A 15747-nucleotide genomic window follows, 5' to 3' on the forward strand; every position below is an offset into this window, starting at 1 on the left:
CTTGAGTTCCCTCTTCTCCCAGCAGTCCTTTCTGAAAGGGTCAGGAACATGGGGTAAGGGGAGGTAAGGGGAGGAAAGGGGATGAAACCCCTCCCTTAAAAAGCAAGCTCTTCTGTTAGCAGAGCTGCACTCAGAGAAGAGGTAGGAAGGTGCAATTTTGCTGCCTTCCCCTTCCTCATTGCAGCCTCATGACTTACATGGCTGTTAGACCACACAGAGCCTGCACCTCCAGGAATAAACTTTCCCAGGTTTGGGGAAGGAGTCTGGGTGTGAGAAAGAGATGCAACTATTAGTGCCTTCCACTGACAGACTACGGGATTCATCTCCATGTCTGTAGTTCAATGTTCTCCGTGATGTCCCAAAATAAAATAGGGTCCTGTGGCACTAACATTAATTCTAATGTGGGATCCCATAATAGCCACGCAGTCATCCAACATTATGGATGTCTGAAATAAGAAGCTATCTTTTGTCCTGACTTTGTACCTAATAATAAGGAAACTAGTCTGTTATATGGGCACAAAGTGAGCTAGCTGGGAGCAAAGTTTGAACTGTGGGGTTGAGCAGCTCCCTGTTTGTAACTTTTATAAATTGACAATCTCTCTGTCCAATATACAGGGATAGGTTGTGTCCACCCACCCCCCTCTCCAGACAAAATAGTGTTAATTTCAAATCTTGAATTTGGTTTCCTAATTATGTAGTTGAAGAAATAGTACAAAATACACCACCAACCTCTATCCATTTTTAATACCCTCCGTCTTTAATAATTAGTATGATGTAATTGGCCATTAATGGTGATACTCGGTACTAACTCTCTTGATGACCGATTCTGGGTTCTGGCCCACAAATACAGTGAAAGAAAAGCGGGGAATATATTTTTTTTTCCCTCATCCCTATCTGCTAAATCTTAGCAAGGGGATGGCTTCTCATTCCATTTCAAAATTCCTTGTTTCGTCTCAATGTCTTGGCTACTATGGGCTTCCCAGGTGATAATGAATAAAACTGCTGCAAGCTACCAGATCCAAGCACTGTGTACACACGCCTCACTGTATTGCAGAAATTGAAGGCTCTCACGGAGGCCAAAAAATGCATGTGCTCATCCGGAAGCGAATCCCACGGAGCTCCACTCCTGTGCAAACGCGCAGAGGGGCTGCAATTCACACAAAGGCTGCAATCCTCTGCACGTTTGACATGCATGCTCCGTCGGGAGTGGGCCCTTACTCCTGAGTCGACACACACAGGGGTCAGGCGGTGAGCCGCATCGCCCTCCTTAGAGCCTGATTATAACAGCACTACTTTTCATGCTCGTCACGTCTGTTCATCCCAGTTCTTCGGAATACCCCCTCCACGTGGTCTACCTGCCTATACATATTATCTGACAACTCCTCGTCTCTGTAGAGCTTTTTGCTTGGCTAGATTGAATGCTAACCCTTCTATGGTAATGCAGGGCAGAATTCTGAATATACCATACTCAAGACACGATCTGCCCTTGCTCTTCTGGCTCTATTGACACATTAGCCCATGCCCTTTTGGAATGCCGCTTTTACGAGGAACTTCGATCGCACTATATTTCCCCCCTTTTAATATACAAATCCAATGCCTCTGTGACTGACATAATGCCTTTTTTACTAAGCGATAGCGACCCCAAGGCTACATTGTCAGTGGCAAGATTTGTTTCAGTCCTTATATCCCTCCAACCCTAGATATATGCTGCTCAAGATCAATGGATCAAGGAGCTTCTAAGGGATAAAAGGAAAAGGAGTACAGTGAAAGAAAAGCGGGGAATATATATTTTTCCCCTCATCCCTATCTGCTAAATCTTAGCAAGGGGATGGCTTCTCATTCCATTTCAAAATTCCTTGTCTCGTCTCGATGTCTTGGCTACTATGGGCTTCCCAGGGGATCACGAATAAAGCGGCCCCAAGCTACCAGATCCAAGCACTGTGTACACACGCCTCGCTGTATTGCAGAAACCGAAGGCTCTCACGGAGGCCAAAAAAATGCACGTGCTCATCCGGAAGCGAATCCCACGGAGCTCCACTCCTGTGCAAACGCGCAGAGGGGCTGCAATTCACACAAAGGCTGCAATCCTCTGCAGCCCTGCCAGAAAGCTCCTACCCTGCCAGAAAATATTTTTGTTAGTCTTTAAGGTGCTACTGGACTCTTGCTCTTTTCTATTACTGCAGACAGCAACAGAAGGGAGCTGCGGCTCACGAAAGCTCCTACCCTGTCAGAAAATATTGTTGTTAGTCTTTCAGGTGCTACTGGGCTCTTGCTCTTTTCTAATCCTCTGCACGTTTGACCTGCATGCTCCGTCGAGAGCCGGGCCCTGACTCCTGAGTCGACACACACGGGGGGTCAGGCGGGGAGCAGCGCCCACCTCGCCTCCAAAACGCCGATCATTCATACCCCCGGACCTAACCCCACCCAGCAGAGGGGACAGCGAGAGGCGGGGCCACCACGTCGCGTTCTTCTTGGCGGGGAGTGGCCAGCTCGGGCTGCCAATCACGGATCAGAAGGGAAGGCGGAGCGCCGAGGCGCGCGCGCGTGTCCCCCCCCCCCACACACACACACCAACGGGCGCTGTAACGAAGTCTCGCGCGCGCGTGCCCACACACACACCAACGGGCGCTGTAACGAAGTCTCGCGCGCGCGTCCCCCCCCCCACACACACACACCAACGGGCGCAGTAACGAAGTCGCGCGCGCCCGTGACGGCAGCCGTTGGGCCTGTTGGAGCGGAGGGAACGAGAAGGCCGCGGGAGCGAGCAGAGGGGGGGGAGTTAAGAGGAGGAGGAGGAGGGGGGAGGGGTAAAGAAAAAAAAAAGCAGCGAGGCGGAGAGGAAACAAAAACAATCGGCCGCGCGCCGCCATCTTGGGCCCGTTCCCCACACCGCGCGAGTGAATGGGTAGTGATGAAATTACCACAGGGGCGCCGCGACGCAGGGAGGGCCCTTCCGCGCCGCCCGCAGGCCGATAAAGCCGGCGCCGTCCCTTCCCCCCTCCTCCGCTCGCCGCCGAGCCGCCCCGAAGGCAGACACCGGCTCGGCCCGGCCCTCCCGCCGCCGCCGCCGCCTCAACTTCGTGGTCGGGGGCGCAAAGTTGGGTCCGGCCGCCGCCAGGAGCCTGGAGGGTCGGGGCCCGCAGCAGCAGCAGCAGCTTCTTCGCCGCCAGAGGAAAAGAGCTAGAAGGAGAAGGGGCTCCCGCCCGCCTCCCCTCACTCGCCTGCAACACGTCGTGTGGGAGGCACGGGGGGTGGTGGTGGGGGGAGAAGAGAAAGGCGAGCGAGGATTGACCAGGCTCCGTGCCCTCGCCCGCCCCACTTCTCGTCTGCTCGCTGCGGGTGTGATTTCCGAGGAGGAGGAGGAGGAGAAGGAAAACAAAAGCCGAGCTGGATTTGTGCGCGGAGGGGGGGCGGCGGCGGCACACGAGCCTGTGGGAAACGCCGAGCCCTCCAAGAGTCGCAGGGGAGGAAGAAGCGCGTTTGCACCCGCCCAGGTCGGAGGAGCGGGGTGGGATCCGCGCTGCCCCACCAGCCTGGCCTCTCGAGAAGACCTGCTTGCCCACCTCTGCTTCCCGTGGCTATAAAGCGTCGCCTGCTTCTTCGGCTCCAGTGCTTAAAACCTTCCCCCCACCACCGCTCCGAGGAAGATTTCCCACCAGCCTTTTAAAGAAGCGGCGTGTGCGTGGTGGGTTTTCACTTCAAGGACAGCGAAGAGATTATTATTATTATTATTTTTGGATGCACCTTCCCCGTCCCTTCCCACCGCTTTGTTGTGGTTTCGCTACCAAATAGGGGTGTCTTGGACTGGAGACTCGAGGGGGGCCCGAATAGGTTTGGGGGAGTCCTCTGAAGAGTTGGGGATCTTCCTTGACGACCGAAAAGTGTCTGGAGCGTGGGGTTTCCTCCCTCGAGTGGGCAAAGCAAAGGAGCGTGGACAAATGGAAATGTTCGTCTTTCATTGACTAGATAAGGAAGAGAGGTTTACCGCAATTTGGACTACTGTGGCGATTTGACAAGTTTTTATATCTGTTCTCCTCTTCCCCGTGGGTTACTCTCTGCGTTATTAATAGGAGACATCAGTGTTTCACGTTCTGCTTAATATATTTTTTTTAATTAATGGATTAAGTTGCTGTTCCCCTTTTCACTGAGGGTGTAGTTGGGTTGACACTTGAAACTGAGACGGAGCTTTTTCTCACCCAAACACTACATGCTGTAAAAGATGTGCGAAGATGAAAGTATTGTTTACTAATATCTGTGCATCTTGCCTGGTTTCAGCCTCCCTGGCCGAGACTTTGCGGTTCTCAAAATGAAGAGGGGGGGGAGTGCTCTTGAGTCAATTATTTGCCTAAGACTGAACTCTTCCATCCTGACCTTTTAAACTGGGTATTTACTGTGTTTTTATGAATTGAATTTTACCACAATTTGTATAGAAGCCAAATGACTTGTGTGTTCCCAAATATATACATCCCTTTTATCACAGTGGCTAAAGACTGATAGAATAGAATCCACTTTTACACCTATGGACACATAAATGTACAAATATGTTGCTATAGATAGTTTTATCAAGGAGAGAGAAGAATTTTCATATTTGGAAGACCTAGGAGCCTGGATATATAGAATTCTTTTGTATCGGTTCTGATTGTTTGGAAAATGGGAGCTGCTACAAAGTTGGTGTTTGCTGTTTTTCTTATCTCTTGTTCTTCAGGTAAGTACATGGTTTCTTTCCCTTGGTTAGACTTTTGTAATCTTTAAACTGCTTGAGGTTAAAATTATAACACTGGTTTGTTTTTGCTTGTTGAGCCCTTCCTTTCAACAGCAGCAATAAGTGCTGCTTTCATTATCTTTGGAGTCTACAGCTGAGCTTTTCTGCGGCTTAAGTAGGTGTCCTATACAGGTACTGCAAGCTACTAGTTTGTGGTGCTATGAAAGAATAATTAAATGCTTTTAGGCTTAAAGAAATTTGGAATGGTGATAGTTCTGATTAGTTGAATATGATATGTATTCAGTGTTATGTTTTCTTATCAGAGTATTAAAAAGGGTACTGTGTCTGAAGAAACCACTGAATGGTTTTGAATGAAAGTATTTTAAAAAGCTACATATAGTTTAAAAAAATAAAGCTCTTAATTCTAACTGCACTAATAAGGAGTTGGATGCTATGTGGAAATGTCAAACTCCAGGATTTGCAGCCAAAATTGTTTTGTTACAAGTAATAAGTTGATCAGGTTTTGGTCACAGGGAAATGTTTTCTGGGCAGCAACCAGTGGTTGTACTGCTTTATGCAGTTCTGAGTACAGGAAATCCTATATCTCTTCGAAGATACAGTGTACCTCTAGTAATGGATAGGATGACTGCTCCGTTTTCCTTAGTAAAAAATAAATGGTCTGAGTCTTAATTGAAAAGTGAAATAGCTTTTTATAATTGAGCAAGCAGTTAGGTGAAAGCATAACCAGGTTTTTCTTTCTCATTATAGTTCCTACTCTCCAGCAGTTGTGAAACTTGTGTAAGATTTTGCTGAATGGTACACTTCCTTGCGGTTATTAAATGGATACAGTCTAGTCTTGTGTCTGTAATGTTATTGATCTGTTCTGTGTGGGTTGACTGTGCTGTGAAATGGCGAACACTGCTAAATACCAAACAGAATCCATGCCTGTTGAAAGGAAAAGCTAGCTACAAAAGTCATAGTTCGGCATAATATTCCAGCAAATGAGATATTACCATAACTTTCAGAAGACACAAGTGATGCCATTGTTAGGCAAACTGTTCCAGCTTTTCTATACAAAGGTAGTTTAGAATATTCGTTCCCCATTTTGCATTGAAATGCTAAACTTTAGATTGTTTGGCGTTTCTTTGCATTGTGGGTTGTCCATTTGTATTTTACAAAAATTCTTTTTGCGCCTTCCCAGTCTATTTAATCAGTGATTTATTGCCATTCCAATGACTAAATGGGTTCCCTTAACTAAATGGGCTCCCGAAAGGAGCCTCTGATTTCCAACCTGAACTAAATCTCAACTTGAAAGCAGGTTCTGCTGACTTCAATGGTGCTTACTTCCTGGTTAAGTGTGCTGAGGCTTGCTGTCTTTGATCTGGTCAAGAGTCCTTTGCACTCCTATAGATCACCCATCTATAGAGTTCTTGCTCCTGTTTCTGACACTAAGGCCTTGAAATTACTTTGCAGAAAGGTGTGATTGTGAAGCATTTCCAAAAGATGTGTAGTAAATGGAATTTTTAACGATAGGGCGTTTGGAGGACATTGATTCATAGGGTCACCTTAAGTCAGAAGCAACTTGATGGCACTTAACGCGCACACAAAAGGAATTTTATATAAGGAATGAACATAGCTTGTTATTATTAATGTCATTCAGCTGAGCTTCTGTTTTGTCACAAGCTCCGCTATAGCTTGGATACCATTTGATTAAAATTTGTGTTGTAATGGTGCACAAAAGGGTAAAAACGCTTGTAAAGAAGTGTGACCATGTGAAAATAAAGTCAATCCACAATGGAGTGGATTATATAGCTTGAATACTAACTCTTAATAAAACTAGGCATAGCTTTACATCAATAATTAACATTTCTAAGGAGAAAAGTAGTGGAAATTAAATAGACTTTTCACTGATATTTATCGCCACAGTATGTTAATGAATGCAGACCAAAGCATTTAGTTCGGTATTGCTAGGTTTTTAATCATTCCTGCTTCAAGAATTGAGCCCCTAGGTATGTGTATCGGTATAAAAAAGCCTTCCCAACTGCTTTTGAAATAGGATCATGGTATTTGTGCATTATTATTTATTTTCAGCTTTCTAATGTGTACGCTGTGGTTCCTTCCTTTTCATTGGATATCAAGCTTTGTTGAAGAAATTGCAGGCACTCCCATTTTATGTGTATAGAAAAAGACATTGTTTTCCCTGTCACTGTTGAGCTCACCAGGAAGTGAGTACCATTGAACATGAAGATTTACCTCTGTGTAAATATATTTAAGGTGAAGCTGTAAAAGGGTGACCCTGAAATGTCATCTATTAAGAATAAATCCTACAGAGCAATAGATTCTCATTACAGTATTCTATAGTCTATACTGTAATTTTGTATGCAGTAATTGCTTTAGAACAACCCCAGGTGGAAAACATTACTGTAGGGAATTTGTGTATCATTGCCCCCCTTAGACACGACAAAATTCAAAACTAAAATTGATTTTATTATTGACAGTTTGGTTTGGAAGACTACACTCATGGCTACAATGCTGTGAGTTGCTTGACATTTAAAACTTTTTTTGTCTTCCTTAGGATAAACTCTGTGGTTATGTAACATACAGTGGATTTTTTTTTTTTTTTTGCCACTTGAGTTACTTTAGTAGTTGCCAATTTGTACGAGGTAAACCTTGGGGAATTTGTTTTCTAGAGTTGTTCACAAAAACCTCACGTGGAAGAGCCAAACAAGCCCTTTCTCTTTTTTAAAATTTATTTATGCCCCACCTTTCTCCTAGTGGGGAGCCAAAATGGTTTATGACATTTTCCCCTTCATCTTATCCTCACAACAACCCTGTTGAGACAAGTTAAGCTGAGTGTGTGTGAATTACTGGCTCACTGTCATCCATGGCAGGGTGGGGATTTGAACCCAGTTTCCAACCACTGCATTGCTATAATGAGGGAAAGCTTCATTGTGAGGTTAATTCTTCAGTTAGTAAACTTTCTAAGGGAACTTTTTTAAATTTCACAAAAGGCAGTGATGTTGGGTGGAGGGCATGTTCTTGGACATGTTGGGAGAAGGGAATTGGTAACTTTAAGATGAAGCCACTCTTATCTCTGCTCGTGTGTAGCCTTATTTGCTATGAAATTTAAATTTTCAGATAATTCCTCACTGTTAGACTGACATTCTGGAAGATTTTGAGAAAGTAATATAGAGTTACTTGTATTTGTATATCAGTATTACTTTGATTGTACTTCCCTTTTGTACACTCCTTTGTCAGAAGCATACAAATGCTTTGTGTAAAAAATGTTGTGGCTTTCAAAAGTAGTTATGACCACACTATGTTTAATTGCATTATAGCCTAATATAATTTTATACATTAAGCTTTCCAGAAGCTGTATTTGTAATGGAACTCAAAGAATGCTGTTTTTCTAGACTACTTGGTTGCCACGTAACTTTCAAACCTTCTATAACTAATGTAGTTTCATTTTCTTTGTCAATAAGCTCGATGAAAGTTTTCATACAAGAACGCAACCACAGCTGTATGGAAGACGACTGTAATCTTAGTAAGATCTGTTTTAGCAGCTTTGGCATTCAGAGTTCAGTTTGTTTAAATTGCTTGGGTAACTGAAACTACTTGGTACACTGGCTACATGATTCAAAGTTGAGCTTTGCAGATCTCTTTTGGAGTTTGAGTTTTGCTAATATGTTAAATTTTATGTACACCAGTCTGAATCTGCTTTTTGAAAAATTCTGTGATTCCTTATTGAAAAGGTGCATCTATTTCTTGGTAGTAGTTGATGATATGGAACTCTGTAGTTACCTGCACCATTAGCTTGATATTTTAGGTAAGGTAAAGGTCCCCTGTGCAAGCACCGGGTCATTCTTGACCCATGGGGTAATGTCACATCCCGACATTTTCTAGGCAGACTTTGTTTATGGGGTGGTTTGCCAGTGCCTTCCCCAATCATCTTCCCTTTACCCCCAGCAAGCTGGGTACTCATTTGACCGACCTCGGAAGGATGGAAGGCTGAGTCAACCTTGAGCCGGCTACCTGAAACCGACTTCTGTCGGGATCGAACTCAGGTTGTGAGCAGAGCTTGGACTGCAGTACTGCAGCGTACCACTCTGCCATGCAGCCTCTTCTCCCAATCTGCAGTGCCTGTCTTTCAGAATATAAGCAAAATGTTTGACCCTGACGTGCAAGCAGGTTCAGCACTAGAACAGAACTTGTAACGGTAGCTACTTCTAATTTTGTGTTGATAGCTACTTCTAATTTTGAGGTGTGGTTGTCTGTAAGTAAGACTGGACCTTACCTTCTCCCACTTCCCCCCAAAGGTTTGTGGAGAAGGAAGGATCATCTTCAAAAAGTGGTTTTAATTTAGAACCTTAATGATTCATTGGAGGGATTGTCACTTTACCATCTAGGCCTAATTTGCTGCATGTAACTAGTGGGGATCCATCTACTTGTGTCTACACCTTGTTAGCGGATACTGTAGTTTGGAGAGTGTTTGAGAGTGTCTTGCTGTGGGTACTGAAGGATTATTTGGTGTGATAATATCTCTAGGTCTTGGCTGTAATCATATGAGATGTTCAGGGTAATAGCTGGAAGCATGTAGACAAATGTAGTAGTTCAATGTGAAGTAGCATGTTTATGTCCATCATGTAAGTTGTACAGCAGTATCCACAAGTGAGCTTGCTGCATGGACTATTCCAGGCTCAGCTGGTTAATGGTGAAGTTGTTAAAGGCTCACTGGAATTTCTTGAGGAGTTACAGAGCCGGATGTTAAAAATTGGTCCAGATGTCATTACTGTATGCCAGGATAGGCACTCGGAGGGAGAGGCTGAGGTTTACTGAAATATGAATCCCCCCTTCTATGTTTTCCCCAGTAACATTTTTCAGTCTTTCTGATACAAAAACTGGAAAATCTTGTGGAGCACTAAAATATTGTTTTGTTTTGGAAATAGTGTAATGCCTTAAGATTCCCTCAAAATGCTCAAGATGAAAAAATATGGAAGAGAAAGTACAGCATTAGATAACAAATCTAAGCTGGGATTTCTGACAGTTTGTATTACACAAGGGATCATTTGTTCAGATTCTTTCCCCCTTTCCCCTTGTATAAATATTTAAAGAAAATGCACTGCTTAACCTTAAAGAGTACATAAGTAATTCATATTAGTTTCTAAATCCTTGTTTCCAGTTTTTTCTACAAATTCAAAGATATATTAGCATTGTATATTCATCCTTTGACATGTATGATAATTTTGTTCAGACAGTGTATGAAGTAGTTGAAGTGCTCTGTTACAGTGTTATTTTTGTGGCCTTCATGGTTGAAATGGATTTTGTGAGAGGAATGAAATGGCAGAAAGAACGTGTGCCTTGCTCCCCCACCCCACCCCCAACAGCAAGCTTTAATTTGGTCTCTAGCATTACCATGGTGGAAACGTGTGTCACTTGAGTAGTGGGATCAGCTAATTCCTGTTTAAATTTCTTCATCTCACTCTGTTTAGGATTGTTCTTCACAATCCTTGTTTGGCATTATTGAAGCACTTTGGATATTGTGCACAGTCCAAATATTTAGTGCAAACAGTCCACCGTTTAAGGTATCTTTTCTAACTGCTGGGTGTTCCTTCCAGTCTGATGGTGGTCTTTCCAATCTGATGGTGCTTGGTTTTTGTGAGCTTGGTACAGCCATCATGAAACTGGCTTAAGCCTTCAGCAGACCAATCCAATGACCCTGGTACTTCTAGGAAATACCATGTGCCTGCTCTGCAGAGGGAAACTATGACACCCCCCGCCCAGGTACAGAGAAGATAGTGAATGTGCTAGAGTCGATAACAACCCTGCTGCAAGCCACAAGTCATGGAGTGATGTGCTGTCCATGCATGTGCTGTCCATGCATCCTAGGGGCAACCTACTGCATATTCCAGGCACTATAGGCTAAATTAGGCGTCATCTGGAGTTTTAAAGGTTTTTAATTGGGTTTTATTGTTTAATTTTAGAATTATTTTATTGTTTTTTTTTTAATTATTTTTATTATTTTCTACAATTCAACTAAAATAAACATATCTCAACAATATATTCAGTTGTAACTGCTTGTAACAAAAAAAGTTCATTGCTATTACTGAGAATATGTTATCTATAATATTCTATGCTATCTACTATATGTGACTTCCCCGCATCTTCTTCAGTCACTGATTCTACTGGTTAACACTTTTGCATTTCAAATTAATTTCTAATCCTTATTTTCTCTCATACAGACTTGCTTTAAGCTATCTATACTACTTCTATAAGCAATTTCAAGTCCTACCTAGTTATAATATTATCATCATTGTCTCTATATAACATTCTATTATTCTAAATTAAAGGGATTAGATCAATACATAAACAAATTTTCCCATTAAAAATTCATCAAAGTAAATCCACCGTGGCTCCCTTACACCCCAAAAATAAGCATCATTTTAGCCATTATCTTGTTTTGGGAGGGGATCTGCCAGTCCTTCTTTATTTCCCAATCCCCACCCCCCGTTTTTCAATATAGTAGCTGCAATTCTGGCCTCTGAAGATGTAAAAGAAGATCCCGGTGATTGTATCCATTGGCTTCTTGTTAAAATTTCCAGCATCTTCTTGGTAAAATCCTTCGTCATGTCTCCCTCCATCGCTGGCTGGCAGGAAGTGTTTTCTTGGGATAATAATGCTCCTCCTGTCAGCAGTAACTCAGACAAGTAAATTGTAGAGGTATTGAGTTCTCTCATGTTGCTCTCTCTCCTTGCCAGCTGGTCACTTGCAGCTACCTCTTTAAAATCTTGGGTCTTCATATTGTGGATCTCCTCAATAATTGTGTCCAGTTTTCCATTAATTGATTTAAATAGGATATTCATCACCTCAGCTAGTTGAAATACTTGATGTGAGAGCGCTTGTTGTTTTTCAAAGACTAAATCTTGTTGCACTGCAAACATGTCCATTTGTTTGAGTAACATCTCTTCCATCCTCTTGTTTGACATATCTGCTTGTATTCTTATATAGAAGCAGGCTTTGTAATTTTCAAGATATCCTCAATTATGCTTCAAAGCAGCACAGATAAAGAAAAGAAAGTAGACAGGAAACTGCAGTATCATAGACCCTGCGTCGTCTCCTCTCGGTGGTTAAGTAGTAGGAACGATTTGATGGTTACACAGGGGAGATTCACTTCAAGTCTTCCAATCTGCCCTATCTTTTCGATGGTAACAAAGCCCTTCTTGTTATCTTCCGGTCTTAAGAGGCGACGTGGCTGGACATTGAATCAAAGAGAGCCGGAAGTGGGGGGGGGGAAGGTTTTCGTCTCCCTCCCTCCCCTCAAAGCATTTAATTGGTAGTTGTAAAGTCATTCAAAAGTCCCTTTTATTGCGTCTACTCACTGATCAAGTTGATAAGGTCTTAGTCAGTTCATTTAATGGCATTTGTTTATTTTAAAAGTCTCATTACGCTGGGCAGGGAGTCGCCGGTTTTCGTAGGTGTTTTTATCGTCATTCAGGTCTTCTCAATCAAGATAAAGGCAAAAAGTGTCTTTTTACTCACTCTGACTTCCAAAGGTGAGGCTTCTTGTTCTTTTCATAGATTATTTGATGTTAATGTATAGAGGAGGTCAAAGCCTATAATCCAAAGAGTCGTCCGTGGCAATGGTAGCCCCTATGCCGGCGGGGACAACTTCCAACTCTACGGGAGGCTTAAAAAAGCTCTCTTAGAGAATATGGGAGTCCAAACCGCTCTTGAAGGCTGCAGGGGAATTTCCTGCTTCCCGATCCACTATTTAGGACCGAGTTGGAGTGCTTTTTGCACTCCAAATCTAAACGACTCTTGGTGTTTCCTGGGAGCCCCCAGGAAACAATGGCGCTCGGACCAAACGCTCTACAGGAAGTCCCAGAATTATTTTATTGTTGATGGTTGATATGTTTGATGTTACCTGCCCTGAGCCCAGGGGTGGGGGTTATAAGTTGAAAAAATAAATCCATGACAAAGACTGAAATGGCCAACCATGTATGCTCATTCAGCCACACCCTCGTGATGTCAGGACAGGGCACTGTTGCCCATATGCAGAACATACCAAGGGAAAGTGCACTGTGGTGTGTCAGGGAGAAGCCCTGGAGTGAAGAAACAGATGTGGGTTCAGACATCTGTAGCTCACTCAGAATAGGCATTGTCAATAGAACATCAAAGATGTCTCCTACACAAGATCTTTGGCTGAACGGAGCGTAAGAGCACTGACATTTTCCCAGGCAAGGGAAATGCAGATTCTGGGGCACCAACATGGGGGACACTCAACTGCACCTTCTAGAAGGCAATTCTATGAATCCCCTCAATAGACACCCAAGTGGCAAACAGGGTTCTTGATTCCACTAAGGGGATACTGTCAAGTAGGCAAAGCTCATCCTTTGGTCAGCAACAGGCCAAGCAGCATTGGATGGCTCCCATATCTCACACATAAGGAGCAGCTCTCTAACAACTCACCTAAATTGGGTGCACAGGAACAAGACACAGCATAGGGACTGGCAGCCCTGCCATTAGCACCAGCCGTATAGTATACAAACAAAGGCATGGCACAGTAGAAATGTGCCGGGAAAGCATACTAAGGCCCCTAGTTAAAAATCCCCAAGGTGATATCATCGAGGCAGTCTGGACCAAGTCCCCAACCACAGCTGAATTTTTTTCTCAATCATACAGTCACTTGGAATAGGCCACTGATTGGCTGCTCCATCATTTTGGCTAGCAGGCCCCCATGTACCATCTCCTTGCTGCACTCGGAGCATATTGCCATTTGCCCCAGCAACCTCTCTCCCCCTCCTCCAGCCTTTTGCCAGCTGCCTGGCGTATCATGTGCCAGTGAGTATCTGTGGTGTGTGCAGTCTAGGGACCCTTTCATTACCCATTGCGAGAACATACCTGTACACACATTGGAACATCCTTCAGTCCCCTCCCAGTGTGAGCTGCTTACCAGAGACAGCTGAGGTTAGTAGCAGGCAGGGTGTGGGAATTGGACTTTATCTCTCAAACTTTAATCAGACACAGCCTTGCCACAATTTACACATTTATTGAACTATATCAGGAGAAGTACTGAAAGCAAGGGTTGACAATTATCTTGTTCTAGCATGGATTGTGTGCCTTTTCAGGTTGACAAGACAACACATAGAGCTGTCCCACTCAGTGCAAGCCCATGAGAGGGACAGTTGGTTGGATAACGTTCTGTTGAGCCTTAGAGACAAGCAAGAACAAGCCAGTGAGAGGCATACTGGTCACTGCAGCTGGTGGTAGAGTTGGAGGTACAGTACACTGGCGTTGCATTGTGGACCGAGTCCATCCTGGTCTCTGGCACAGAGTCCGAACAGGCACAAGGGAAGTAATAAATAAGGTTCTGCAGTAACATCAGACAGCAAGTGGACTCTAATGGGGCTGCATGTGGTACTCTTGCAGAGTCAGCAGCTTCCCCCCTCTTTCCTTGGGAGTTCCCACATGATAAGCTGTGCCTGTTGGGGGAACAGAATGTAACCATTGGGCTAACACTTATAGGGAGTTGTAGTGGAGCCGTATCTGCACTGTCTGCTGGGGGCTACTGCATGGGTCTTTGATCCTGCAAGGCAATAATCGTCCTAGGTGTTTGGTCTGCATTAGCATAGGTCAGATTGGAGTGACTGGTAACCAATCTGGACTGTAGTTGTGCTTCTTGTGTTGCCCACTTGCAGTGGAGGGGACTATTATTTTGATGACAGCATAGTAATTTAGTGCCAGCATTTCTGCCAGCCCCCCTCATGTTCTGCACTGTGCTTACTTGCAGCTTGCAATTGTTGTGGGAGATGGGATTGTTGATATAACAGTTATAGGCATGGGGGGAGGGGGAGGAAGTTTTGGCAGTCCCAGCATGAGGTTGGGACTTCCCTTCGTTTACCTGTGGATTGTGTTGTCCTTATATTCCTGTTTCTGGGAGTAGACTCTCCCCTTTGATGTTCGTGTCCTGAGTGGGTTGCCAGTCTGCGGCTGGCAATTTGTGGGAGACTTAAATTGGGTGGGGGCCCTTGCCAGTGTGACCTGTAAGTGACATTATCATGTTGTGGCTATGCTGTAAGGATGGAGAGCCCACCACCTCCTGAGGAAGCCTGTTCCCCTGAGGACTGTCAGAAAGTTCCTCCCTTCAGCTAATCATTAGGAAGAACTTCCTGACAGAGCAGTTCCTCAGTGGAACAGGTGTCCTTGTGAGGTGGTGGATCTCCTACTTTGGAGGTTTTGAAGCAGAGGCTAGATGGCCATTTGGTCAGTGTTGATTCTGTGACTCATTATTAATTTAGTCAGATTGTGAGAGAGAGGGCAAGAAGGGATGAGCCAGTGCTTAACTCTTGTGGCCCTTATACTCTCAGGGTAATGCTGATCACCACATAGGGGTTAGGAAGGAATTTTCCTCAAGGCCAGATTGGGTCAGGAATCCTGGAGGTTTTTTTGCCTTTCTCTTGGCATAGAGCGGAGGTTACTGGCGGAGTGGGGGAGGGGTAGCTGTGAATTTCCTGCATTGTGCAGGGGTTTGTACTAGATGACCCTTGGGGTCCCTTCCAGCTCTGTTTCTATGTAGCATTCATCCAAAACTCAATAGTTTAAAGTTTAATGGGGAAGCTAAGAGTGTTGCCCAGCATGATGACACCTTTTCTGAGTAGTGCTAGAAATGTAAGAGTCAGCAAAATTCCACTCCCCCCCACCGCCATTTCCCCTCTGCCTCCCAACTTGAGCAGTGGTGGGCAGAACTGGTGGAGATGGGAGGTGTCCTGCAGAATTGACCTTCATAGTCCTGAGATGCTTATCTGTAAGTGATCTCGGCAAGGCAGTGTGAGACATATGCTAGAACAATGCTTTCTCCCTTAGGTGTGTATGTTCAATGTTCCCTTGTTGTACAAAGCACCATATTGGGGGGTTACCATTATCAAAGTACGTTCTATGTATGCTTTAAGATACGAAGTCACAGTGATATAGTCCCATCCTGCATGCCTCGTCTGATGGATTGGCATCCTGGATAGGGTTTATATAGGGTTTATAGTACTGTGGGTGGT

At 44.3% G+C, this 15747-nt stretch overlaps 1 protein-coding gene across 2 annotated transcripts in view; it reads left to right on the forward strand.

Annotated features, from left to right (window-relative positions):
* The first annotated feature begins 4493 nt into the window (after positions 1-4493).
* The window catches only part of ACVR2A (activin A receptor type 2A), an 89505-nt gene continuing 78251 nt past the window's right edge, over positions 4494-15747 (forward strand). For both annotated transcript variants that reach the window (XM_056861636.1, XM_056861637.1), the window contains exon 1: positions 4494-4705. In XM_056861636.1, the coding sequence (XP_056717614.1) occupies positions 4651-4705 (55 nt within the window). In that variant the 5' untranslated portion in view covers positions 4494-4650. The remainder of the gene's footprint in view (positions 4706-15747) is intronic.

This window comes from Euleptes europaea, chromosome 15 (genome assembly GCF_029931775.1).
Source record: "Euleptes europaea isolate rEulEur1 chromosome 15, rEulEur1.hap1, whole genome shotgun sequence".
Lineage (NCBI taxonomy): Eukaryota > Metazoa > Chordata > Lepidosauria > Squamata > Sphaerodactylidae > Euleptes > Euleptes europaea.